General features: G+C 42.4%; 1 protein-coding gene and 1 long non-coding RNA gene across 2 annotated transcripts; one reads left to right on the top strand and one right to left on the bottom strand.

Annotated features, from left to right (window-relative positions):
* The first annotated feature begins 112 nt into the window (after positions 1–112).
* Positions 113–11,586, top strand: dhrs3b (dehydrogenase/reductase (SDR family) member 3b). Its single transcript, XM_031302077.2, has 6 exons — positions 113–908; positions 7,787–7,930; positions 8,265–8,384; positions 8,788–9,026; positions 10,855–10,980; positions 11,108–11,586. Exons 1-6 carry the CDS (start codon positions 714–716, stop codon positions 11,190–11,192), a joined length of 909 nt encoding a protein of 302 aa, XP_031157937.1. The 5' UTR covers positions 113–713; the 3' UTR covers positions 11,193–11,586.
* Positions 5,800–27,045, bottom strand: LOC116051563. Its single transcript, XR_004105375.2, has 3 exons — positions 27,035–27,045; positions 24,311–24,312; positions 5,800–5,930 (listed from the first exon to the last, which is right to left on the bottom strand). It is a non-coding gene; the product is annotated as an uncharacterized LOC116051563 (long non-coding RNA).
* Between the last annotated feature and the right edge of the window lie 840 nt (positions 27,046–27,885).

Genomic DNA, 27,885 nt, shown 5'->3' with positions numbered 1-27,885 from the left:
CCTGGGACGCAGTGGTGCGACCACTGGGGGGCCCAGGACCACAGATTGAAAACCACCTCTGTAGACACACGAAGTGGGTGGGGGAAGAGGCAAGTACGAAACCACTCGGGGCAGACGGGCTCTGGAGCAAAAATATTCATCCACTTAACATGTCAATCAGGATTAATGCCCATACAAACCTCCCCTTTAGGTTCATCCAGGGAAGTACCGAAGCCAGGGCAGAGGCGGTGATATATAAGGCAGGACAGGACAGGACAGGACAGGACAGGACAGGACAGGAACACAACAGTAAAAGCCCAGCGTGTTCAGTAGCGCACATAAGGAGCGCCGCCTGGACTTCACGTCTCTGCGTCTCTACCAAAGGTTGACAGGCGTATGACTGATCACTCACTCACTCATCTCCAGAGCGTGATGCACGTCGACTGTCATGTCCGAGCTCCTTGAAGTCACACACTTCTGCTCTTTTTAATATTCCATCGCCAGTGGATTACTCATGCAACAGTTTCTGAGGCTGCAGATGAGATTGTTTGCATGCGGATAAACTTGCAGGAGCTCGCAAGTCGCTGCCCCTGCACTGTTGGGAGGGGATATCAGTGTGTGTGTGTGTGTGTGTGTGTGTGTGTGTGTGTGTGTGTGTGTGTGCACGTAAACTTGCAGCGTAAACATTATAGGCTATAGCCTACTTATCGGCTTGCCCGCGATCACTTTTCGAGATGGATTTGAAAAGCGCGTGTCGCATGTGTCTTTTCCCCGTTCAGATGCTCTATTACATACTCAAAGCAAGTTTGTTTTCGCTGTTGCCGAGCAGAAGGAAGGACCTGACCAAGGAGGTGGTATTGATCACCGGTGGGGGACGAGGCATCGGGCGGCACCTGGCCAAAGAGTTTGCCAAGCAGGGGGCCAGAAAGGTAATTTCATCTAACTATATAGACAACTTGTTGCAGCCACATTGCTCCTTCCACTCCTTAGCAAAGAAATGCATCAGCAAATTAGTATTTATACTTTAAGTTATGTTTACATGCAATCTGTTGTAGGCTTAGTTTGTGTCAAAACCAGCAGTAGTAATTGGGCAGACTGAATCCCCCCCCCCCCCCTGCCTCAGGTAGCCTGCTCAGTCCTGTCCACCCTGCCCCAGGTGTGTTGTTGCTCCAGTGTTCTATGGAAGCAGGGATCATAACCTCCAAGTAGCCTAGTTGGTCCAGTGAGACGAAACACTGCCCTCAATTTTGGTTGAGTATTGCACAACAGCTTGGGTCAACCAGAGGACAGGTCTCGGCAGCCTTTATGGCAGATTGATGTGATTAAGTGCAGCACTAGGCTGACATCCACCCTGCTAAAGGTCTGACTGATTCTGGTATGACTGACATGTCTAGAAAGTGTATTATCGTATACGATTTAGGCTGTGTTAAAGGCATTGACTATGTGTGTGTGTGTGTGTGTGTGTGTGTGTGTGTGTGTGTGTGTGTGTGATCAGTCTGCACTTATAAAATATGGCAACATATCACAACACCAGAAAAGGCCCCATAATGCTTTTAATAAAAGCCAGATTATGTTTTATTTTCAAGGCCTTTTATGGAGTGTATGCAACACTAAATGAACAAAACAACCTAACAAAAAGGGGTTAGGGAGGAACAGATTACATTATCTTGGATTAGTCTAAAGTACAAATGTCTGTTACAGTAACTGCAATGCATTGTATTCAGATGACAGAGGTAATAGCTTAAAATGGAATTTGAACTATGATTCATCATTGTGTTTTTACAGCTGAATTGTGAAGGTGATTTGTGCATGCTCTTACCCATGTTTCCATTATTCTTTAGAATAGAATCAACTGTGTAACATCCCGTTCTATGGATTTTAAAGTTAAGGGGATCCAAAAGTTATCTGATTACATTACTTAATCAGATAGAGTTAGACCAATCCATTGGATGCAACGTTTGCAAACCCAAAATGTATAATTAAAATTCTCACAGGAAATCTGTTTAAAATCTATTCATCCAGTCCTGCCAATTGCAGAGAATCCCCCCAATCGTCAAAACCATGCACCCTCCCATCTCGCCCACTCTCCCCATCCCTCACCCCCCTAACAAGGAGCCGTCACATGGGCCTGAAATGCTCAAGCGGCTACATAGACAGTTCCTCATCACTGCAGGTCAGGCCAACCTCCGTTCCCATCATCATTTCCACCTACGGTTTGTCTGCCAATCCAGTGGGGGAACATTACACAGCTGAGTGCCTGATGAGCCGCTGGTGTCCCTTTAGCAGTAATGTGTTAATACAGAGTAGCTCTATTTTTGATAACCTCAGATGGGAGTCATCATTGCAAATGGAAGAAAGTGGTAGTAATTTCCCTGGTAGGAAGCGTTGAGAAGCCCAGCTGAAAGCTGCGGGTTGTAATTATCTGTACATGTGTGACACAAGCCCCACGTCTCAGATACTCTCTTAAGGCATAATTTTAGCAGCTTGAAAACATCGCTAAAAGCTGAATGAAACACTAACTGCCTCCCTCTGTCTTTCAATGCCATCTCCTTGGGGAACGCGCAAGAAGAAACCAGTGGGTTTTAAAAGCTTTACTTTGCAGCTGCACAACAAAGGATGTCACCATGCTTTTCAGCACCCCATTGTTGGGTATTATCTAGGTGTGAAGGCTTTGAAAACAACACCTGTGGTAATGTGTATGACAATTACTCCCTGCCTAAAGACATGCTAAAAGGAAATAGGACGGTAATTATGAATAGGGCTAACCTCTACGAACTTGCGCTCACCCCAGTTTGAGCCCCTTTGTGATTGGCAGCCGGAATTTCCTTTTACCTCTGCTTTAGGCTTTGGTGTTTTCACGGTGTGAGGAAGACTAACAACATCGTTGATGAAAGAATCCGGCGATGGAGAGCCGGGGACTCAGGAGGGGAGCCAGGTCTTCTTGTGTGCTGTTCGGGGGGGGGGCGACCATTGCAGAGCAAAGCTCTGAAACAATAAACCAGACCAAAGTATTTTCACACACGGCATCCAAGTTCAGAGCACTGCGAGAGGGTTTCAGAACAATGCTAGTAAATAGTTGACAGCTAAACAGCATAATTCTTCAAAGCTCCATTTCTAAGTACTTTTCAGCATCAACTTTAGAAGAAAGGGTTTTGCAGAAAACATTGGTTTTCCTGTGGTTGTAAACATTACATAAAGAGATCACTGCGAGGAAGATGAATCAAACCGGAGCACTGACAACAGGTTTGTGTGAGTGGGTGTGCGTGTGTTGTGCTGGAGGCGGGAAGCACACTGCTCCCAGCTGGGTATTGCCCTGCAACTGACCTGGCTGTCTCCGCAGTAATTAGACAACGGCAGGCGACTGCCTCCTGAACTCCTGCTGCCCCCTCTGTGTGCCGCCTCTCTGCTGGCCCATACAATGGGTGTGAAAAGGAGGGTTCATACCCACCCATACATTCAGATCTGAGAGATAAAGTATCACTGTAATTCAGCTGGCGCTACTGGAGACACGGAGGCATACACCACAGCCAGTGGCATCTGTGCTCGCTCTGAAAGTCTTGTGTAAAGCTTTGCCACATTAAATTTGTCGTTTTAGAGACCTTTACTTACAGCATGTGTCAGTGGTGGACGAAGTATTTAGATCCTTTACTTAAGTAAAATTACTAATACCACACTGTAAAAACTACTCCTTTACAAGTAAAAGTCCTGCATTGAAAATGTTACTTAAGTAAAAGTATGTTAGTGTTGTCTGGAAAATGTACTTAAAGTATTAAAAATAAAAGTATCCAATGCAGAAAACTCCTCACATTTTAGAAAACTGGAAATGATCAAAACAGTTCTGTCAATCAACTAAGTTTTTAATTGGCTAATCCTTTCAGCTAGATTAGTAGGCCTGTACTGTATATTGTTGGGTAGTTTAGTTTATAATAAACCATCGTACTTTATAAACTACATGTGTTTCGTGTGCAAACATCTTAATTTGTAAAGTAACTAGTAAAAGCTGTCAGATGAATGTAGTGGGGTAAAAAGTACAATATTTTCCTCTGAAATGTAGTGGAGTAGAAGTAGAGAGTGGCATTAAAAGAAAAGACTCAAATAAGGTACAAGTGTCAAATGTATACTTAAGGTACTTGAGTACATTTACTCAACATTAAGTCCTGGTAGGCATGCCCAGTTCGAACAGTCACTTCTTCATCACTGATAGTGAAGGGGGCAAGGTCAATTAAAAACTTGTTTTCTTACTGTTTACTATCCAGATCGGAATTTGGCCAATGGTTGTTTGTTCTGAAGGTCCTGTGTGCTGTGACAGATGATAAACCTAATTAATTAAATAACATTTTAACAGGAGAGCACAGTTTGAGTGCTGACTTTTAATGAGAGCTGTCAGCTTTGTTTGTAAGGCACAAATCCTATTAAAAGCTTTCAGTTATTTATCAAGACCTGTCTGCCTTCACTGATTACTCAAATGGGCTTGCAAATGAAGCAAACAAAAAAACCCAATCAAAAGTAACTCAAACAGAGGGAGCCAAACCCTTAAGGGATATTTCACCACTGGAAAGATGTATATGTATTTAAATTGGGTCACTTATGTAGTAGAAATGTGAAAAGGATTTAGAAATTGGTTCCTTCTAGACCGAGAAAAGCCAGAAAATGTGTTTTTGGCTCATGTGGATGAAAGACAACAACTCCCAGAATGCACTTGCTTCGCTTCCCTACGAGGCCACTCCCAAGCCACGCCTACCGGTTACAGAATGCAGTCAAGTCAAGTCATACAAGTCAAGTGGGTTTTATTGCCATTTCAACAATATACACTGTATATAGTGAAACCAAACAACGTTTCACCGTGGCGTTACACATTTAAAATATATAAAAATGACATTTTATAAAAACAACATTTTATAAAAACGACATTATATAAAAACGACATACAAGACAGGCTACATTTAGTGCACACACATTATAGACTATACATTAAGTGCAATTACTATTCACCGTGAGGTGAAGGTAGAATATAAGAACTTTCTTGAGATTTGCATGGTTGAAATCACCAGCAACAATAAATAGTCCATCCAGATGTGGAGCTCACTGATAGCGCCGTAAAGTTCAGCTAACATATTGGTAGCATTAGCGCGTGGTGGGATGTAAACACAGAGTATAAACACAACCGTGAATTATAGTGGAATGTAGAATGGTCGGCATTTATCAGTCACAAACTCCACCAGCAGTGAGCAGTAGTTGGATACAAGCACCGCATTTCTGCACCAGTCCGTGTCCGTGTTAACCAAGGGGGTAAGTCTCTCTCCACAACGCATAGCTCCTATCGCGCCATTTTGATGCTAATAAGCCATCACCCGCCGTTAGCATTCCATTGACTGCCATTCATTTTGACGTCACTTTGACAGCGAATAACTTTACATCTGAAGCGTTTAAAGACTTTATTTGTCCATTGTTTATTTCTAAAGAAACATGACAATGTATAAAAGGCTCCATTACCTTGTATCTCACGTTATGGCTCCGTAGCAGATGTTTTTGTAAAAATAGGCTAACGATTGTGTCATAACCACACGACTTACTGTCGCATAGTAGAGGAATTACCGTATAGTACAGGAGAAGCTCGCAGGCAGTTTCGACTTACATTAGCTGTTTAAGTTTAATTACTAATGTTAACTAGCATTTTAGTTAGCAATAATTAGCCTGTGTCTATGTTATCTCCTTACATATACCTACGCTCTCCGTCTCTGCTAGATTCGGAATGATTGAGATTTCTCTTGGCACAGCTATCAGAAGACTTCCAACTTTCAGACAGGTTGCTCACGTCACATCTATGTCTTCAAGCTCAGTTGGAGGTTGCGCAGTAACGATCAGCCATCACCGGAAAAGTGCTTCTAATATCCTTCACTGGTCGCCGTCCAGAGCAACGGGATCGATTGGTCCATTTATTTAACTGTTAACTGTGTTAACACAGCCCACCTCCACGAGTCTTACCCGGTGACAGAGCAGCATCTGCTCGGAAGGCTAGCAGGCCTAGTAGCTGGATAGCGGAGTCCAGTACACTGTTGTTCAGCCATGTTTCCACAAATACAAAAACACAGCAGTCGCTGAACTCGCGTTGGGAGTTTCGTTGAAGTTGGATGTAGTCCATTTTGTTGTCTAATGAGCGGATATTTTCAAGTAGAATGGCTGGGACAGGTGGCCGGCTAGCATTAGCTTTCCACCTAGCTCGAACGCCTGCCCTCGTTCCGCGTTTCCGCTTTCTCGCACACCGCTTTCGATGTCCCCTTCCCTTGGCTAGCGGCATCAAGCGTCACCGCAGGCTGAGGTGCTGGTCTGCGTAGCAGGCAAAACTTGCGTAGTGTATCGAGTATTCCGTCTGTAATAAAGTTTCCTGCATATTCTCCGATCTGTACCAATGTATCCCGGTGGTACACATGTGCGGTAGTGTGAATGCACATAATTGCAAGGTTGCTGCTGAAAAGAATGAGCCTGTTAGCTTAGCTTCAAGATGGCGGACACTCGACTCACATCGGCTAGTGACAGTCCCACCCCCTATGGGCGGGTTGAAAACATGTGGAACTAGCTGGCTGTACTATGGCTGTAGTCCATAGCCTCGGTCCAAAAATGCCTCCGATGACGCTAAATGACAATTTTTGCGTCATCAGAGGTTTTTTATAAGACACACAATACAGAGCTCTATCAGCTCAGGGGGACATGAGGGAGGGAAGCACGGTCATTCAAAAATACTACCGGGTTTCTACTGATACAAAGCTTAACGCTAATCGGGGAAGTATCCCTTTATTGCTTCAGATCTGATGAAGAAATAAAGAACACGTTCCAGACTGTAAGAGCTTTACAGTGTCAATATTTCTGTTTGTTTTGCTTCTGCCAATGTTACTATCAGACATTGTAGTATTACTATAATATTACATTAGAATACTGTCATTGCCAATATGCTCTGTTTGGCTCTAGACAAATGCTAAGTGAATTTGAAAAGACTGGCACAGTCTGAAAGTGTCCTGTTACTGCAGGATGACCGACGTGCAAAAGACGACGTGATCATCTATAGCTATTGAATTCTTGCAAGTGGCAAGAGACGCGCTCTCTTTTGTGTGTGTATGCGTACACACAATCACTTTTTCTGTCTCTCACATACACAAGCTCACTTTCCAGAAGACTTTTTGCTCAAATATTAACCTTGGTCAGGAGCGACCAGCCAAATCCCACACTGGCGTCCTCAGCACTTCACACATGCACTGTTTTCAGACTCCCTGACCAGAAATGACGGGGCTCATCTGCCCAACAGGCCGTGTAATCTCTTTGAGAATTTGTGTTTGAGAGATGAGGAGGGCTGCACCCCCTGATTTCATTACCTTTCCCTGACCCCAAAGACTGACAGATCTAATTGCCCAATCACTAGTCCCCCACCTCCATCCAACCCCATGTTCCCTGCTCAAATGACTGGCCTTCATTTAGTCTCCGGGTGGATGAAGAGACAATTCATTCGCACAGCAACCCCCAAGCCTTTAATCTTGCTCTAAAACTATTTGTTGGAGTGAAAATGGCCTTTCTGTTCTCTGAATGAAAAGAGCATTGCTGCTCAAAGATCTCCACAGTTACACCAGATCTCATTGCCAGAAAGATTGCGCAAAACATACGTAATGTTTTGTTGATGACTGACTGTAAAAAACAACCCTTTTTGTTCCACTTATAAGTTACGCTTCACTTGATTTGCTTCCGATCTCGGCACAGTTGCAATGCAGAGCATTTCTCTGTTTGTTTCTATTCTTTAAAAATGTTTTTTTTTTGCTAGGTGATCTTGTGGGGCCGAACAGAAAAGTGCCTCAAAGAAACTGCAGAAGAGATCTCTCTCTCAGGAACAGAGTGCCATTACTTCCTGTGTGATGTGGCCAATCGGGAGGAAGTTTACAACCAAGCCAAGGTGGTTAGAGAAAAGGTACGCCAGCTTCATATTTATTATAAAGATATTTCTACTTACACAAAGAGAAATGTCAAGAAAACACATCATAAACACGTCGAAATGTCGTGAAACACATAATAAAATTGTTCTCTGTGATGCCTCTGTCTCCGCTGCTGTATGTATATTGGCTCTGAGCTACTCTGTCTCCCATCTGGTGGATAGATTACACTTCATCTGAAATATCTGAATAAGAGAGCGGAATATTGCTGACAGCTCTGGAGCAGCACAACTGTATCATCTCACAAAAAGCAGACAGAGAACACATAAGATCTTTGACAGTGTTTTTTCTTGTTGTGCTTTTTAATCTCAGGTGGGAGATGTTACAATATTAGTGAACAACGCAGCTGTAGTCCACGGCAAAAGTCTGATGGACAGCGATGACGACGCCCTTCTGAAATCCCAACACATCAACACCATGGGACAGTTCTGGGTAAGACTTGCAGAGACTAAAGCAGAGGCAGTTTGCATGCAGAAGTTAGGGGAATTCCTCCTAGCAGATTATCCTTATCATTTTCATAGACTTGTCACTCATGACCGCTATTATGGCAGGTTAAGTGGGGTATTTCCAAATTGCCTCTCAGCCCCTGAAACATCAGAAGGATTTTAAAACTCATGGCTCATTTTTATTTTAAATGGATCAAAAGACTATGCCATATGCAGACAGAAATGCAATTATCATCCCAATGGAAATGGACATTTAATCTGGTTACACTGTGGGTCTGTTTCTCTTTTCTGTTCTGTTCTTTTTACTCTAAATGTATTTCACCTTCTATTTCCATGCTTCAATCCTCCTTGTCTTCATACGCCCCTTTTGTTTTCCTTCCTCATCCCAGACTACAAAAGCCTTCCTGCCTCGGATGCTAGAGCTGCAGCACGGCCATGTAGTGTGCATAAACTCCATCTTGTCGCTGTCTCCCATCCCTGGAGCCATAGACTACTGCACCTCCAAGGCCTCATCGCTGGCCTTCATGGAGAGTCTGACGCTGGGCCTGCTGGACTGTCCCGGCGTTGGCTGCACCACTGTGCTTCCCTTCCACACCAATACAGAGATGTTCCAGGGCATGAGAGTCAGGTAGTTAAAGATGCTTTGTGTAATTGGTTTTTATTTTTAGCCAACCTAGCAATGCCAGTCCTTAGGTCCAATCAGTCCACCACATTGTTCCAGATTGAAATATCTCAACAACCTTTGGATGGATTGCCGTACTGTGTACATTCATGTACCCAACAGAATGAATCCAACTGACTGTAGGGATCTACTGACTTTTCCACTAGCACCACTGTGAGGTTGTGGTTCAGAGTGGATATCTTGACAGTTATTGGATGGATTGCTGTGTAATTAGCTATATAGTGATATTCAAGGTAGGGCTGGGTGATATGGAGAAAATCAAATATCACGGTATTTTTTACAAATACTTCGATATTCAATTAAATTCAATTCAATTTTATTTATAGTATCAAATCATAACAAGAGTTATCTCAAGACACATTACAGATAGAGTAGGTCTAGACCACACTCTATAAATATACAAAGACCCAACAATTCCAGTAATTCTCCCAAGAGCAAGCATTTAGTGTGACAGTGGTGAGGAAAAACTCCCTTTTAGGAAGAAACCTCGGTGGTGAGAAAAACTTCCTTTAAGGGAGAAACCTCGGGACAGACCCAGGCTCTTGGTAGGCGGTGTCTGACGGTGCCGGTTGGGGGTGTGATGAACAGTGGCAATAATAGTCACAATAAAGTTAATGGAACAGTGACTAGAAATAGTAGTTGTAGTAGTTCATGGCATAGCAGGGCACTACAGGGTGTTACAGGACATAGCAGGGCACATCAGAGCGTAGCAGGGTGTAACAGGGCATAGCAGGGCACGCAGCAGGACCACGGCGACAACTGCAACCATGATATAGGATATCGATATTGTGACGATATTGTAGGGTTGACTATTGGTGCTTTCACAAAATATTTAGATAAATAATCATCAGTAATATTGATATAATGACTGAGTGGGTAAAGGCAAATAATAGAACAGCTAACAGTCTGCTAAGTTCAGAAAATGGCATCACTTTACTGTAATGCAGACTTTAAAACCAGGAAAAGACAACACACAGGGTCATATATTGATATTACGATATCCAAAATCTAAACAATATCTAGTCTCATATCACGATATCTATATAATATTGATATATTGCCCAGACCTCCATCTAACTTTTCATCTAGCACCACCATTAGGTCCAAATTTTTACTTTGCAGTCAAATAGCTTGAAATCTGCTTAAAGGATTGTTACACAATTTTACATAGACGTTCATGGTTCCCAGATAATATATTTGACTTTGGTGACTTTTCCTCTGTAATGAGCTACTCCCTAGTAGATCACAATTAAAGACAGTCACAGTGCTGGGAACCTCCAAAGTGTGAGTTTATTTAAAAAGGAAATTTGTGACTCATTAGTGACTCATTTATTAAGGAATTCATCGATTTATTAATTTATCATCAGTCTGTCTGCCCCCTTGAGGTCTTTAAAGATGACAATGAACCTTGGTGCTTTAAACCTTTTTAATAGTGCTGTACGATGTAAGGTGCTTTGCATGTATAACACAGAATGTTCTTGTATAGGTGTATGAGTACACCCAACCTTTCACATTGTTGTGTACTAGCTTTTAGAAACATCAAAAATATTTCACGCACAGTTTGGCAGCTCACACCAACAGATCTAAACTTTTTTGCTATGTTGCCATTAAAAGTATGTCTAGCTTGCTAAAGCGGGATTTGTTTGCACTGTAATTTCAACCTAAAATGTCCACCAATGGGCTTGTTATGAGGAGTGGATACACCTTGAAAATGCATTCTTGGTTTCATCAGAAAGATCACTTTGTCTTAAAACTACTATATTTTATTTTGCAGGTTTCCACAGCTCTTTCCACCTCTCCGACCTGAGGTAGTTGCCCAGAGGACTGTGGATGCAGTCAGAGCTGACAAGGCCTACCTATACCTGCCCTGGACTATGCATGCCCTTGTCTTTTTAAAAAGGTAATTACAAAAAAAAAAATCTTTTGAAAAGAAAATTCTCAGTTAACATTTTCTTTGTTTTGTCTTGCTTTTAATGACCATACTTCCATGCTTAACACTCCACCCTTGGTCTTTATGCACTTTTTAGCTTCATGCCACAAGTTTCACTTGAAGAAATCCACAGGTTTTCTGGGAGTTACACCTGCATGAACACTTTCAAAGGGAGGACATGAACCTGGATTGCACACAATGTGACAGAGACCTCAACAGCTCTGGGGTGTACTGAAGGGAATATGGACCTTAAGACGTCTGCAAGGAGGATAGAGGAGGCCCCATGATAGCGTGAAGACAAATACTTAGGGGACATGCAAGGCGGTTGCTTCTGCAGGTAGAATTAATTGATAAACTGCAGGGTACATCCGGGTCCCATCTGTATCTGTGCCTATGTGTATAGTATGAAGGACGGAATGCCATTCTCACTTTAAACAGAAGCCATGCATAGGTCTGAACCAGTAGTTATTCTGGGAGTTTTTTTGTGACACTTGTTTTAGCCTGTTTTTACACTTCTATTTTTAATTCTTCTTCTTTGAATCAAAACAAGATAATAAAAATTGAGTTTTAGAGATGCACTGTGTGTTCTTTGTGCATGATGAAAGCAGAAAAAGTGAACACTTGGGAGGTACAGATTGTTTGTTGTCTGGGTTTTGACTCCCATAGCACCTTTGATTTATTCCAAGCAAGAGTGACTGTGACAGATGATGTTGTCAAAACATAAAACATACGCTTGGGGGAGGCATGTGTATTCTTGTCTGTTGCCTGCTGTCAGAAAATGGTGTAATTCTCCATAAACATATTGAACTCAAAACAAGTTTGTCAGGACCTCCTCCTCCCACGTGCAGAGTGGTCTAAACCACATTCAATGAACAAACATGGACGGGCAGAGAGACTGTTGTATTTATTGAGCCCTGAAAGAGCAGCAGTCATCTTTAGACCTTCATTATTAAAGTTAAAAGTAAACGTCTAAAAAAAGATTCCAATATGTCACATTTGTTTTTTTAGCTTGGATCACTCTCATACAGTCTTGTCTGCCACCGCCACACATTTTTTGGTAGTAGATCATATAAATGTGATTGGTATGAACCCCAGAGGCTAATTTTCTAAAAAGAAAGGAACGATATGGAGCCTATTTCTCTTTATTGCATATGAATCTGAGCATGTTCCAAGGCTTTAGCTCCAAACAGAGGGAGGGAGCTGCGTAAATTCACAATGGATGAGATGTATCAATGCCAGAGTATAACAATAACCTTTTGATAGAGGATATTATTCAAGAAGTAGAAAAAGCATGTTCTAAAATCAGGAAGAAACAAGCTCATAGCTGAATTACCAAAAGATTGTCAGAAAAACTTGAGACAGCGTGGAATGGAAATGATGAGAATCTTCAACCAAAGAGAAGAAACTGATTTGAGATTTCAGATTATGTGAGCTGAATGAAAGTGAACTCCAGTATATTAAAGGAATAGTGTGACATTTTTGGTAAAGGTGCTTATTTGTGTTCTTGCTCAGGATTACACGAGAATATCAGCAGCCAATTATCTAAGCTTAGCATAAAGACTTGAAAGCAGGGGGAAACTAGCCTACCTTTGTCCAAAGGTAAAAAAAAAAATCTTCCTATGTATGTGTGCTGGGAGTGATATTGATCTTCATATCCAACTCTCAGCAAGATAGGCTGAAATATGTGTATTGTCCAAACTATTGAACAATTTCTTTAACTAAAATAGCCTGGTGGATACAACAGCACCTTGACTATGTCCATGGTGGGGATGTTATGGGGAAGCCTAAGGGTAGATGTTCCATTCCTGTGTGAAAACATCTCTTACCACTCCATTCATATTTTAATATTATGTTACATTTTAAACATGTTGACTGAGATTGTATTAATTAAGAATACATAAAGACACAAAACTTCAAAAGGTATTGCATTTTGATATAACATCCAACTCTGAGCCTCATTTTTTACAGCTGTTTCCCACCATGCATGTAGTTAGCATAGCATCTAGCCCTAAAAACCGCATGTATCTGTTTTCCACAGACTTTATAGCTCACAAAGTTGACTCAGGCTACATCTATGCACTACTACTACTTTTGGTTTTGAAAAAAAATAATCTGTGCTACGTTTACGCCTCACGTCCACACTACTCTGGCGTTTCTGAGCCCCTAAAACAGAGACATTTGGAAACACCGCTGTCTCCGTTTTGGTTTAAACTTCGGGGTTGCTTTGTAGTCTGGATGGGCACAGACAGAGACTTTTGGAAATGAAGATGCATGTCAGTCAGTCTTTTCAGTCTTAGATAGGCTTACATACCTTTCAGTAACAGTTCCACCTCGTTGTCGGCCAAAGCAGATAAATCCTTGGTCTTAGTTTTCACCATTGCTGTTTGTCCAAAGTATTCTTTGTATTTTCAACATATAAATCAATGATTTTCAACTGCAGAGTAACGTCAAGACGATCTGCTTCCTGTTTACACCGTGCCCAGTGTATGTGAACGGTCATGTAATATGCATTGTCAGATGTGTTAATATGGACGGAGATAGTTCTGTTACGGAGCTAAAACTCTTGTGTGGATGAAGATAGTTTTTGTGTCAAACATAGTAGTGTAGATGTAGCTTCTCTGAGCAAGTTAAACAGACTTTTAGAAGGTTATTGCATTGATTAGTGTTGCACCTGTGTAGGTGTTGCTAAACTCAAACAGGTCAGTATATCTTTCATACTGTACCTTAGGGTAACAGTGCCTCTACTTCCTTTTAGTGCCATGCTAGTGTGTTTGCGCTTGTTTTTAAGGAACTTAGATAAAATTTTGTGCAATCCAGGACAGACCTGAGACACCTAAGCAAATTTCTTTTTTCAGTAGAAGTTCAGTTTCACATCAAGAGTAGTAAAGACCAGTGTGTGTGTACCACCTAGTTTCCTCCAAATGTCTATAGTTACCGGACAAAGCAATCCCTGTATAAAGCCGTTGTCCTTCCACCTTTAATTTTGAGAATAGTCTGCCATCCAGTGCATGAAGGCCATTCTGACAAATAAGAATAGAACCAAACCTAAATTGAAGCAAAATTTAAAGTGCAGGTTATATTGCTCCACAAAAAACACGAGACCTTTAGGGATCATGAGCTGCAATAAAAATAACTAATAAGGTTAAGGAGGGGTTGTGCTCGTTTTCACCTCACAGATGGTAGACAGTGAATCAGAACTCATTAATGTTTAATGAGATGAGCACATTGAGGTTTATCACAATAAAAGAAAGGGCTGTAGTAAAAATGAAAATACCGCACTCAGCTGCATGTTTCTAAACCTCAAGGGAAGCCTGTGTTGAACTTTTTTAACAAGCTAAACCTCTTTATGATGTGACTGTCCATGATTACATTTGGAAAATATACACATACTCATAAACTAAAACAGCACAGCAGGACTTGAAACATAAAACAATGTCAATGCACTATTTAGAATTACCACAGCCTTTAATAATGAATGAATTAATCATTTTATTAGTGTGTCATGCATAAAACAAAATATGCCCAGCCTAAACAGGTTGCTTTGTATAATATTGCATTCAGTAGAATGATCACCTCGACGTAAAGTCTCACCACTCATTTACACCACAAAAAATGGCAGTTAATATTAAAAACGTTGCTTTCACAAATTAAATAGGCAGTGTGATGAATGTGTTGACTCGCCACAAGAACACACAAAGCTCCACCTTATTATCTACAGACCTCAGAATTTCATTCCTTCTGTTTGTTTAACGATATGCTCTGATTGTTCCTCCTGAAACTGTAACTAGTATATATTGATCAGAGCAGGGGCGGACTGGGACAAACATTTGGCCCTGGCAATTCCGTCCCTTACCGTCGCAATTTCAGACGGGGACATTATTTGCTTTATAATTGCAAAAACCAGGCACACATGAGATTATGGCAACAGCAGCACTTACAGACTTTCATAATTAAATAATACACACACTGGAGCAATTCATAAAACCTTCAAATAAACTGCCATGGCACCATCTTAGAAAATGAAAATGGAAATGCTTGCATATTTAAAACGTATTATTACATACTTAAACACCCAAAACACCAAAGTACGAAGTCATAGTGGACCAGACGCAAGCTTTGATTTTGAAAAGTAGAAGCCTGACGGCACCAGACGGGAGGCTCCAGACTGCAGCCGTACAAGCTTGCATATTTTCGTCAAACTAGTGTGAAACGCCAGTGTTGCTGCATTTCTTTCTTTTATCCAGCGGCCCAAATTGGCCCAAGAGTGCATCGGCCCTTCTGGCATTCGCCAGAACTGCCAGATTGCCAGATTGCCAGCCTGCCTATGGATCAGAAAATGTTCAGCGAAAATGCAACTGAGTGCAAATTTGTGCTTTTCTGTAGGCCATGCTGTTTCCTTCCTCGCTGTGAGGTTAATCATGAAGCCAATACTCTTAAACCCAGAAGAGACAATGTGCAGTGCAGCATGATAATAAATGCAGATTCTCTGCTAAATATTGAACATTATGAAACCAGCCAACATTGAAGTGACACATGTAAAATGTTAATATAAACCAGAAAGACAAGTGAACTCTTAGAGCTCTGTAAGAGTACACACACAAAGGACTTTGAAAGTTACACTTCAACCCCTCTAATAAACACATGAGGGGTTATGGAGATCACAGATTCAGACAAACACAGAGAGAGAGAGAGAGAGAGAGAGAGAGAGAGAGAGAGACACCCCATATCTGAGCAGAAGTCAAAGCAAGAACACACAACCAAAGGGAAACCCATGAGAGTGGCTGTAAAAGCTGTGATAGTGCCTGCTCTTTGGCTGCCAGACAGGGCTCATAAACATTCATTTGAATCCCAGCGAACCATAAATGCCCTCCTGTGTGCACTCACGATAGGGCCGCACATTGTGATCAGTAGATGACCCACACTGGGTGGGGAGGGGGACGGACTCTGCCGAGAGTGAACCCTAGCCTCTTTCAGGGGTCTGTTTCTCATTCTCTGAGTGAGCTGTTACGAAAGCACAGGGAGAATAAGCATGTTGGGATGGAACGAGGTCGGGGAGGCATGTAGTTCACGTATGCTGGAAGAGGAGGGCTAAAATGGTTGGAAAGCTCATGGGGAAGGTTCAGAGCAAGGTTAGCCAAATACTGAATAAATCAAAGGGGGCTTGGAAAGCTTTTTCCCTGCTGAAGGCGCTCAGCTTTAGCCTAGAAATCTAGACGCACCGTAGCGGCAGCAAATGTAATATGCAGCCAGGGTCAGTCTAGCAACACTCCGTTGGCTTGCGAGCTGGAAAAACCAAATTCTGGTCAGGCCAATCACATCGTGTATAGAGTCGGTGGGCGGGCTTAACGTAAGGACGGCAGAGTTGCAACGATTCCGTGTGAATTCCCTGCTATTTGAAAACAAAGAAGATGGCTGCTACTGCTGGCGAACAGCGGTCTTTCGAATCTGCTTTGGCCATGACTCTGGAAGACTTGGAGTTAAGCACTGAAGTCATTCTTAAAAAAGGAAGATGTGTTCAGAGTTTTGCCGACCAGATACGGCAAAAGTTTAATCTATCAACTAGCGTTGCTCTGGTTGGCTATGAGTGCAGAGGGAATTTGAAAGACAACCGTTTATCCCGCCCCTCGGATTTAGCCCTGCCAATGGTGAGTTCCCAGACCCAACATCTTGATGTGGGTCTGGCCTGTCAGGCTAGCTCAGCTCCAGAGGACTTAAGGTTCGGACACATGGGGAGAAATCGGAGAGTGTAGCTGTCTTAGCTCTAGCCTATATCCACGATGTTCCTCTTCCGGGATTGCTCCGGTTCTGCCGGAAATTCCACCTGATGTCCCTTTTTTCGGCCGGATGTCCGTTACCTTCCGCTTTCTTTGTGTTGTAATTTTTCAACTCTGGTGGATTTATGAGGACTATGGTTAACTGCTCCTCAGATCTATGCAGGGTAAATCCAGACAGCTAGCCAGACTATCTGTCCAACCTGAGTTTTCTGTTTCAAGATTTAAACAACCTTTGAAGGTACACGTTTCAACAAAACAAGTTCCTTCCCGAGGCTATTTTGCATTATTCTGTCCGGCGCTCATCCTGGAATGCTGTGTGGACTAGCCAGACCCTCCTCCGCAGCGCTGTGGAGGAAGGTCTGGCATGCGAGACTATCTCAGCTCTGACCACATTCTCAGGTGTCTTTGCTGAACATTTCAGTTTCATTTAGGATTGTTTTGCCATCTTAAAACAGTGTGGCTAATTTTAAAAGACTGCACTGAATTGAATCATCACCTTTGATACTGACCACAAATATGTTCATGCAAGTTTATCTTAAAGACCGTCTCCAATGACAAACAAGTTTTCAATCTTAACATGTCCATGTGGTGTTTTTCATGTTACAAGACATATCATGAGCTAAATAAGTAGTCAACGCCATGGCTGAGCATTTCCACCTTGGAACTGCAGTGTACCAATGACAGTCTCAGAAAACAGTGATTCAGACAGCCAGGGTTTCATCATAGACTGTATAAAAAGATGGATGAGGCGTATCCATTCCTCCCACTCTGCACAGTAGTGATCGGGCAGTGGAGCTGCTTGATCCAATCGCGAGTCAATCACGTTTCATGATGTTCTACACTGTTTTAATAGCATCAAAGCATCACAAACATTTGAATATACATCAGCATGATCCGAACTGCCAAAACTGCCAGAAATCATCCTTGGGAAAAATGTAGTTGACTTAGATTTTCTTTTTTGGCCCATGTCCTATCCGCTAACTTGGAGGGGGCGGGGTTGATGACCTGTACTTCAGCCAGCCACCAGGGAGCAATGTTTTGGCTTCACTTTTGGGAAGCTGTCATGCTTTCAGCATTACAGTCTATGGATTTCAAACGTCACATACCTAAGGAACCAATCCTGTCAACTTGCAGGATTTTTCATCAGCTTTCATCAATCATTAGCAAAACGCTACTGCTTTGAGAGGCGGGGCACAAGGCCAGATCCAAAATTTCTCATTGAGTTTTACTTTTTTACTTTGAAACCATGTTATCAAAAATATAAATCATAGCAGATTATTTTTACATACTTTAAAATGTGACTGGAGGAGAACTTTACATGTTTATTAGTCATCATTATCCCTTACTGCACCTTTGTTAATGAACACCTCTGAATGTACCTCTTCTATACTGTACTTTAAAGGAGAGCAACAAACCTGAGTGTATTTTTCCTATATGCTGTCCAAGCATTTGTAATCCCAACACAGGGGCTTGGAAAGTCGGCCTCCAATGATCCATTTAATATATTATAGGCGCCCGGATCTGGAGTCCATTTGGCTTGTTGTGCAGTGATGCTGAACGCATTTAAAACCTCAGCCAGTGCAGGCTCATGTCATTATTCACGTCACATACACTTTACAGATCCTGTGACTCCCAGTTTCCTGGCAGATGGTTCACTGTGACTTTAAAGCTTAATATGGCTCTGCTGCATATGATAAATGTGTGCTCAAAACACATAGCCATTTTCACTTCATATTCACTTTTGATATCTGTAAAAATATACAAAAATGTTTGTCTACTACTATCCTGTAAGAATACCATAATTTCTGTCAATTTTGTGGAGCCAGAAATTGTCACATTTGCACTAAAGCTTCTAACAGATATCCCCTAACTTTGTATTAAATCACTCAAGACGAGTGGCATCAGAAACTCGCTATGTAAGCAGTTTGGACTATTACCGAATAGTGGAATGAGCTTGAAGCCAGGGGCAACAGGAAGGTAGTGGAGTGGAGTTCAGCGAGCCGGGGTGTTATTTGTTACAACACCTTATCTGCTCTCTCTGATCAACACTGTTAGCCCTCTCGCCAGTTTGTTGCTGGGTTCATCCATCACAGGGTGGGTAGTATGATAAAAAGGCTCATCCCTAACCCACAGCAAGGGGCCAGCCGTGACGCCTCAGTTGACCTGTCAAACTGTAAGAGTTATTATACACTGTGGTGTTAAAGGTCAAAGGGAGCAGCAAACTCAGAGGGTGTCAGTCCTCAAAAACACACACACACACACACACACACACACACACACACACACACACACACACACACACACACACAAACACACAGACACACACACATTGGATAAATGTTGAAAATTAGCTGCAATTCATTAATGAATGAGTGAATTATGTAAGACATTTGACTCAGAGGGACATGTTAAGTATCAAATATAGGCTGCATGTGCATAGGCTATTTTTGTCATGTTCATACAGGTAGTTATAGGCTATACATCTATTTTTATGTGGCTGTCATTTTGTTTTATGAATGAAATGTTTAGTTCTAGTTGGACAATGGGTGACACTATTGTGTTGTGGCAGCTGTAAGATGTTTTCTTTATTCTTTATTTTTGGGCATTATTAAGTTGTGTGTGGACATAGGACCGGAAGCTGTACTGATGTCATGTACGTAATTCCGTGTGGGATGGGCCACCTAGTGGCATGACACGTAAATAAAATATCATATCATATCATTACTGGGTTGCATTTCTTATAAGCAGCAAATAGAACTAAGAAACATGGCACAGATGATTTCGAAACAAATAACCTGAAGCTTTTTCAGCTTGTTTAATGCTATCATGAAAAATCCAATCACTTGAGTCCCAGTTGGTTTGAAGAATGCAGCCTGTACAGGTAGATGCACCATACATATGCATTAGGTGGATGAGGCTGTAGTTTTACAACACAAGGTCAAACACTTGGTAGTTGGGTCATAACTCTCCATAAATTCTATTCATCACTGGCTGCTAGCAATATCTACACAGAGAAGCACAGAATATCTATATGGTGATCTGGGTTTTGGTGCTACACAGAAAACTTTGGGCCAGATGTACTAACGCTTTTGCGCCCACTTCAGGCGTATTTGTTTCACAACGTGCGCGTAAAAGCATGGCGAGGTATGTACAAACAGGCCGCACTGAGGTAAAAGCGCAGACTGCCTGTCGCGGGGACTGAAAATGGCAAATTGCGCTTTTCCGTGTCATGCATATGCATTCATGGGAGGGTGAAGGGGAAAGTGGGAGTTTCCCATAAAGAGATGGGAGGAGAATTGTAAAGTGCGCCTAATTATATATTCCGTGGTATGTACAAAAACCGCCTGTGAAAGCGTGCCTCTATTTTGCGGTGAAAATTCTCCGCCTCTTAAAAGCAAGTGTAAACCAGCCGCAAGTGGGTTTCCTCGCATATGCCTCCTGGCGAAATGGCAGCAGTAATCTGAGCAAGACGAAGATAAGCCAAGGAGACGAGCTGAAAAGATTTTTGCCACAAGGATCACACTTTTTCAGTTGAGTGAACACAAAATCATTAAGCGTTACAGATTTAGCAGCCATGCAATATTACAGTTACTGGAAGAAATCAAAGATGACATTGAATCTCCGACTCAGCGTTCACATTCCATTCCAGCAGTTGTTAAACTCCTCACTACATTACAAATATTGGCATCAGGATCATTTCATCAGCAGTGGGAATATCGCAGTCTGCACTCAGCCGTATCATAGCACCAGTACTTAACGCTTTGCTACAGCGCACTAGTCAATACATACATTTCCCCACCACTAATGCCGAAATAACACGCATCAAGCTGTTACCTCATGAACAAGCAGATCAACTTCGTTATCGCTAAATCTTTGTTTTCGCTGTTTTGACTGACTTGGTGACTGATCCATGATAGAAAGATGCACGCAATTTACGGTATAGTGGGCGGAGAAAGGCGCTGATTACCCAATGAACTGGAGGTCTGGTAAATACGACGTGAGCTGAAGTATCACAGTGTGCACTTTCTGCGGGTTGGCCATGGCGCTGATAACGCTACATTCGCAAATGTACGTACATCTGGCCCTTTGTCTCTGCTATCGCCTGTTTCTTCATTAGGGGTTGGTTCTGGAGCATCATATCATGCCAACAGATATGATTAGGAACAACACCATATCATCACTGGGAAAGTGGCTCACTTGCAGTAATTAGTTTGAAAAGAAAATGGTCTGCTGCTGATATGGCAGTTTACAATTTTGAAATTATAGGTGCAACAGATACATAGTTTCTGTTATGGTGCCTACGACAGATTTCAAAAGGATTGGAAATCTCAAATTTAATTCTGATCTTTCCGAGCTCCCATATGACATAAAGAAAAATCCATCTGGGTCATTCACCTACATTGTGAAGCCAAGAGAGTTCTGTTTCACATGTGGTTTCCAGTGTTCTGCTTTTGAACACTGACAGTTAACAGGGAGAAAGTGGGAGGTAATCGCTGAGGGACAAACAAAGCAAAGTAAAGCCTGCTTTTCACTGCAAGCAGTAGGCAAACACTCAAAGGGGAAGGGTGTGGGAGGGTGAAACACAGTTCACATTGCGCCGATGGGCTCAGGATATTTATAAAGCCCACTAGGCATCACGTCAGGAGAGCTCTGCTGAAAAATGTTGTTCCCAGATGGACCGCCTCATCCAGATTTATTTATTACAGAGCAGCTTCCTCATAGATTACGCAACGGTGTCGCAGCACGAGTGAACTCAGTGGTTTGGTGTCTGTTGCCAGCAGCCTGCCTTGCTCAAGGTGAATCAGATGTGGGTCAGATGGAGGGCACTGTCCTCTCAGCACCCTCCCATCTACAGAGTACAGAGCAGATTTCAAAAGGTTATACAACCTTTTTTAACATGCCATTGCTCTCACCATGACAAGGGGAGACATGAGATCTAACAGGTCATAGACTCCTACTAAACCACAGACACACTGATAAGACTGACAGGAATAAAAATAGATGAAATATCAAGCATATTTTCTTGGCTTATGTAAAATAGCTGACAGTTAAGACGCTCTTGTAGAGTTCTCTTGGCACAGAAGCTCCCACCTTATCACATGGCTATATTACACAAAAAAGGCCTCCAAAGCCCACAGCCTGTATGCAAGTCATGACCAGAGTCAGCGGCCTCTGTGAACTACACCTGAACTTAGCTAAATGGAAACAGACCAAACACACAGTGTGCGTCAGGATGAAAGCATCCCTCTGGAGAGCTGTTACTGAGGGTTTTCAGGAGAGGATGTGGGTTATCAAGCAGCACAGGAGAGCTTAAAAGTACTTTTCTAAACGACTAAGTCAGTATGGGGCTTAGTTATATGTCTGAGCAAAAATCACACTTGGAAATTTCACATCACAGGAGTACAATTTCCCCCTCACTCAGGTTTATGAAAGTCGAGCATGCACTTTTGCCACGAAGCTTCAAGTCACATGGGTCCCTCATTATACTGTTTTTAAATGTTTTTCCATGCGTACAGCTCTCATTTCTGCATCTCAGGCTTACATCAAACTGAGGTGAGAGGAATAAAAAGGATGGCATCTGCAACTGACTGAAAATCAAATCGTAATCACATTACTGTGTGAATTATCTCTGGGTGTCATTTTCTCAAAAAGCTGACTACTAAAAATGTAAGTTGTAAAAAAAAAAAAAAAAAAGTAAACACTCCTGAGTTTGAGACATCTTTAACAAAAACACCCACATAAAGTTCAAGAAAAAGAGAGAATAGAGGGTGTGGGAGGCAAAAACACAGCAGCCATCCTCCTACGCATGACACGTTACTGAACCTAAAAGTGGGTGCGTGTGTTTATGTTGCACTTGTATGTTGTCCAAGTGCTATGAATACTCCAGTGGGTCACAGAAAGAGAGAGAAATGAGGGATGGAGAGGAAGAGGAATAGTTTGTGTTTGTACCCTTCACACAGAAGCCAAGAAGAGTAATTGCCTGCTCAACACCTCGGAGGTGAAAGGTTGTATGGGAATGCGGGGGGTGGTCGCACACACTGCTGTAATTAGCCTGCAAAAGGACAAATGAGTCTCCCACCAGATCACTGTGAGCATGTCAGATTTGGTCCACTGAAGACCTTACAAGGTATTATCGCGGCCTCTTGGAGATCCTGATTATACGATAGGGAAAATAAGTGCATGGCTTGGACAATTGTATCTGGTATTCAGAGCACTTCTTCTGCATTCTTTCTTTCTTTCGTTCTGCATTAGAAGTTATCGAAAGTCCTGTTCACACATGCACTGCAACCCTGAATTTATCTAGACATTACCCGTAAGAGCTGCATATGAGAACGCAAATTTCCTAATCAGTTGGACCGGACATTAAACAGACTTTACCCTGCCAGCTTCCCACTACAAAGTCTGTGTAATGTCCAATTGAACCCACGTGTGAATAGAGCATGTCAATGTCCGGACAATTCACAACGAGCGAGTGTTGTTTCTGTCATGCGGCTGGCATGAAACTAGAATGATAGAATACAAACATCTAACAGGCCGGCTAAATTGCACGCGTAATGTATGCGGAGCGGATGCTCCAACACCAGGCGTCTATGGCGTCTATAATCAATGAAACTGGCTACATCGGACATGAGAGCAGCACGTAAGTGGTGCGTATGCGCTTCGGCGATCCGCTCTACAAGCGTAAAAATAGGACTGTCAGTGAGCGTATTACCAGTTTCCTTTTAAGAGTTTCTGTTTTGATTTCTTGTTTCCCTCACCTGCGTCCTTTGATAACAGCTCACAGTAGATTGAAGTTTCACAGCGCTGTGCCGGCTCCAAAAACTGAAGAAACAACAACAATCCCAAGGCAAAAGCTCACCGTCTCGTCTATGACTCACACAATCCTACGCCATGTGTGCGCCAGTTGTAGCCAGTTGAAAAGATATTAAAGATATTGACAAATTCAAGGAACAGCAAGAGACTTGATTGTTTATAACCAAACTACAAACGGTTTAAGCCGTGCCACCCCTCACTTAAAGCAAAGTAAGGATTTCCATGGGTGGGAAAACATCTGACACAGACAATCTCATGTTGTGTGCTACATGTGTGAAAGGGCAACTCCGGACAGAGTTCATATGAGAAACGGCTAGAAACACACAGACGAGCAGCTATTTATTCAGACAGCTTTGAGCAGAAAAGCAGTTTAAATATGTTTAATGCTCTGTTAACTCGTTCCATAAAGTATAACTAATCTAGATGGGGGCATCTGGGGGTAATTTGGTTGAAAGGAGGAATCATACATAGACTAATGTGCAACACAGCTGTCCTCATGAGACATGACTGGGTTTGGTATGTTCCAAAGCATTTCATCAAAATCATGAAAACTACATAGCGACCTGTTTTTAATTGTCACAAAGCCCTAATAAAAGAGCTGCAATTTAGCACAATTTCTCAATTAGACAGTTCTACCGTACATGGCAAAAAGACTGAAATGCACGTCTCCCGTTCGATTAGACTGGGTTTCTACCCGCCCCCTTTCCTGCCACTGCTCCGCTGCCGGGCTTGGATGAGCCAGACTGGACTGAGATTGAACTGAGCCGAGGAATTCCAACATCTGGCTTGTATCTACAGCTTACGGTCATTTGGATGCAGTTGATGGTTTCCAGTAGATCCACAAAGACTGAATTGTTCTTTGGGCCTTGTCTGCCTTGGACTCGGAGGGCGTGGTGCTCTGGCGCCTGACTGCCACAGCTGGGCCTGTCTGTCAAATCCTCATCTGACACACAAGACTGAGTTATCCCCAGCGTGAGAATTGGGAGAAAGATTGGGGTGGTCACCACATGAATGTAGGGGCTTTCGACGAAATGTGAGAACATTCTGTATTTAAGGCCTAAATCACCACATTAATTATATAGAAAAGAGGCTAAGAGACGGGAAATTCCACTTTTCACAGCTTTTTACTACATTAGCTGTGGCATATGAAGTCATTATAAACTCTTTCAGGGACCAAAAGATGACAAACACTTGCCTCAGCTAAACCACACGCTGGTGCCTCTCCTCCCCCACCAAGGTCCCACACTACACTGCAAGTTTGACAATTGGGTTCAACACCAGGTCAAGCTCTGGGTTTGACAATGGGCCAACCAGTCTTCAATGGGACTAAAGCAGACAGCTTTCCCACAAAGAGCTCAGTCACACAGAGGGGATTCTGGCTTAGTGGCCTCTCCTATTTAAACCACACTGACTGGAATTAAAGAAAATCTTTCTCACTGTGTTACAATGTTACTGGTGCTGTTGCTGCTGTTGTTGCTGGCTATGGACACTATCAGTTACCATCTCAGTGGTTCACTAAATCTGTTCGCACCAAGAGCCGAGCCTTTTCACTTTTCCTTCTGCGCGTTTATTTTGCATATGTCTCCCGTAGATACTTTCCTTGCACTGATATGAAAACAGTATGTCACCGTGCATGTAGAGACACTGTGTGAGACTTTCACTGTTTGCTTCTGTGTGCATAAATTCCCATTTAGCTCAGGCTAAGAAGATTAATTTTATTTTAAACATCCTAAATGTTTCGCAAGTGCATCGTGTTTGTTTGTTGTGCTTTTAAACTCATCTTTGTGCATGTGCGTATGATGATAGATGTGAGTTTTGTGTGTTGCTGTGTGTATGCTGGTGTACGGCTGGCGAGCGCTGACTGAGGGACATGGATCTTGCACACTGAGTGTGTGAACTCTGGCTGAACCCCTGGGTGTACTGTTTCAGGCACGCTCTGACAACCTCGCCCCAATGACCCGGCTCGCGACTGCACAGTTCACAGGGAGGTCCTCTACTCACGCACAGCCACCCCCTCCTCCCTCCCCCCCCATCCCCTCTCTGTTCCCCCTGCACCCTCCTTCACCTCTCTCCTCCACCCTCCCTCTCTACTCAACTTTTCTCAATCTCTCCCTTCATGCTGGGTTTTTTCACAACCCCTCCTGCTTTCCCTTCTCTCTCTATTTCTATCACACTGTTGTCAACAAGACAGAAACTGTCTGCTGGCATCTTGGAGAGACAGGTCCTGCCGACCTGCCAATGGAGACAAAGTGTCTTTAAATACCAGACACTCTAACATCCTTATCAGGCCTATGGAATGAGTTCTTTTTGTGGATAACAAAATGTTCTTTCACACAGAAGTGGCAGTTTTCAGAACAACAGGAATAACTCAAACGTAATCTTAAAGGAAAATACACTACTTTATACTTCCACTCCATTACATTTAAGTGAGAAATGTTGTACCTTTTAACATTTTTTAACATCATTTAACAGCTATAGTTACTTGTTACTTTTCAGATTAACATTTTACATACAAAACATGTGATCAATATGCATTATTATACTGTAGATTAAACTACCCAAAAGTCAAAATTAGCTCCATATCCACCACCTACAACATCAACCCTGTATAATTACTTTCTCATAAACTAAACTGCATTCTCAATTACGTTTCGAGGGAAACGTATTTTCTCTCATATTACACATCCTCGTACCAGCAACAGGTGCACTATGAGAAACAGTTGCAGTTTTAAACACGTGGTTATGTTGTGAATTGAACCCCCCCCCCCTTTTTTTAAAGTCATGTTACATATGTATGTCTAATAAAGCTTTAGTGCGTAACTTTTTTTTTTTTTATTAATGAACGTCCGTTACATTTGGCGTTACAAGGGCGTTTTCACACCTGGATCAAAAGACCAAATTTTGGTCTGATAAAAAGAGGTGGTCTCGGTCCGGACCAAACTGAACCATGGTCCAGTTCATTTATAGTGTGAAAGCATTTTTGGGATGGTTCGGACTTTCGGACCAAATACAAGAAGCTCTGGCAGGCTCTCCTTGTGTTACAAGACCGGGGAAGCTCCTTTAAGGAATAGCTCGGTGGAGAGTGTGTAGGCTACATGAGAGAGTGTGTGACGGTGAATGCGCTCAGACAGCTGTCGGCTATCAGAGCAGAGAATACATCAGCAGTTTATTTGTTAAGTGGTAGTAAATGTACAGTGTAGGTTTCCGTTTGTCTCTGAATAAATGCTCTAGAAAGAAAGTTCCCGTGTCTTGCTTCTCAACATCACAACAAAACAAAAAGAGCCACGGCAGTAGGGGAGAGCAGCAGTCAGTTGAAAAAACTCTGACACAGAGAGAGGATACGAGAGGACGGGGAAGCCTGTCTACAAACCAATCAATTATAAGTATCTGGAGGCGCAGCTCACGTATGTGATGACGGCAGGACGTAGTTTTGTCACGTATAGATCTTTAGTGCGCTTGCATAACTGCAGTGTGAAACCAAAACTTACCGGATCAAATGTATACAATGTAACAAAAACATGAACCTTGGTCCAGACCTTGGTTCGGACTTTCAGGTGTGAAAACGCCCTAAGACTTTCAGCTCCACAAACCTCTCTCTGTATTTCTCAATATGGCTATGTTCAGAAGATTGTGGTGTAATTACCTCTTCTGAAGAGTCCATCATGATATTTTAATCTTCGTGTCCTCCTTGGCTACTAGAAACTATGTGGAGGAGGGGTGGGGGTGAAGTGTGATCACGGAAGACTTGTGTCATGTGGACGCGCCGACAGTTTTGTTGTCATTACTTTGAATTCCTCATGGGGGGAGACAGAAACTACACACTGTAGCTTTAAGTACATTACATAAATTAGTAATAAGTAAGTAAGTGAACTTTGACTTTTGATTTTACATGGAACACGAACAACAACGTTTCCCTCGAAACGTACTGTAATTGAGAATGCAGTTTAGTTTTATTGAACGATAATTTTGGCTCAAAAATACTGCTTACATGATGAAATGTAAATAATTATGATCCAATAATATAATATAACACTAACAGGTATCATTCTGCACAATAAGTCATTTTATTGTCAATACTTATGGTCCTGGTAAAGCAAAAATAAATGTATTTGAGTCTGTCACACCTCAGGAAATTGCGTATGTCTGAATCAACGACAGTACATTTCCAGGATAATTGCTTCATATCTTGCGCCGCCAAATGTTCCGCCGGATGTCCCTCCACTCTCTGTGTGTTGCCGTTCTCAAACTCTGTTCGCTTTGGAAAACAACCTTCGAGCTACTAAGCTAC

This window comes from Sander lucioperca, chromosome 6 (assembly GCF_008315115.2).
Source record: "Sander lucioperca isolate FBNREF2018 chromosome 6, SLUC_FBN_1.2, whole genome shotgun sequence".
Lineage (NCBI taxonomy): Eukaryota > Metazoa > Chordata > Actinopteri > Perciformes > Percidae > Sander > Sander lucioperca.
Note: the sequence above shows the minus strand (reverse complement) of the source record. Positions and strands in the feature narration are given on the sequence as shown.

Bases quoted from the DNA above. Each gene is read 5' to 3' on its own strand.
- dhrs3b (XM_031302077.2), top strand. From the start codon at position 714: ATGGATTTGAAAAGCGCGTGTCGCATGTGTCTTTTCCCCGTTCAGATG. The intron at 7,931-8,264 runs GTACGCCAGCTT...TTTTAATCTCAG, and splicing joins CCAAGGTGGTTAGAGAAAAG to GTGGGAGATGTTACAATATT. The intron at 9,027-10,854 runs GTAGTTAAAGAT...TTTATTTTGCAG, and splicing joins TTCCAGGGCATGAGAGTCAG to GTTTCCACAGCTCTTTCCAC.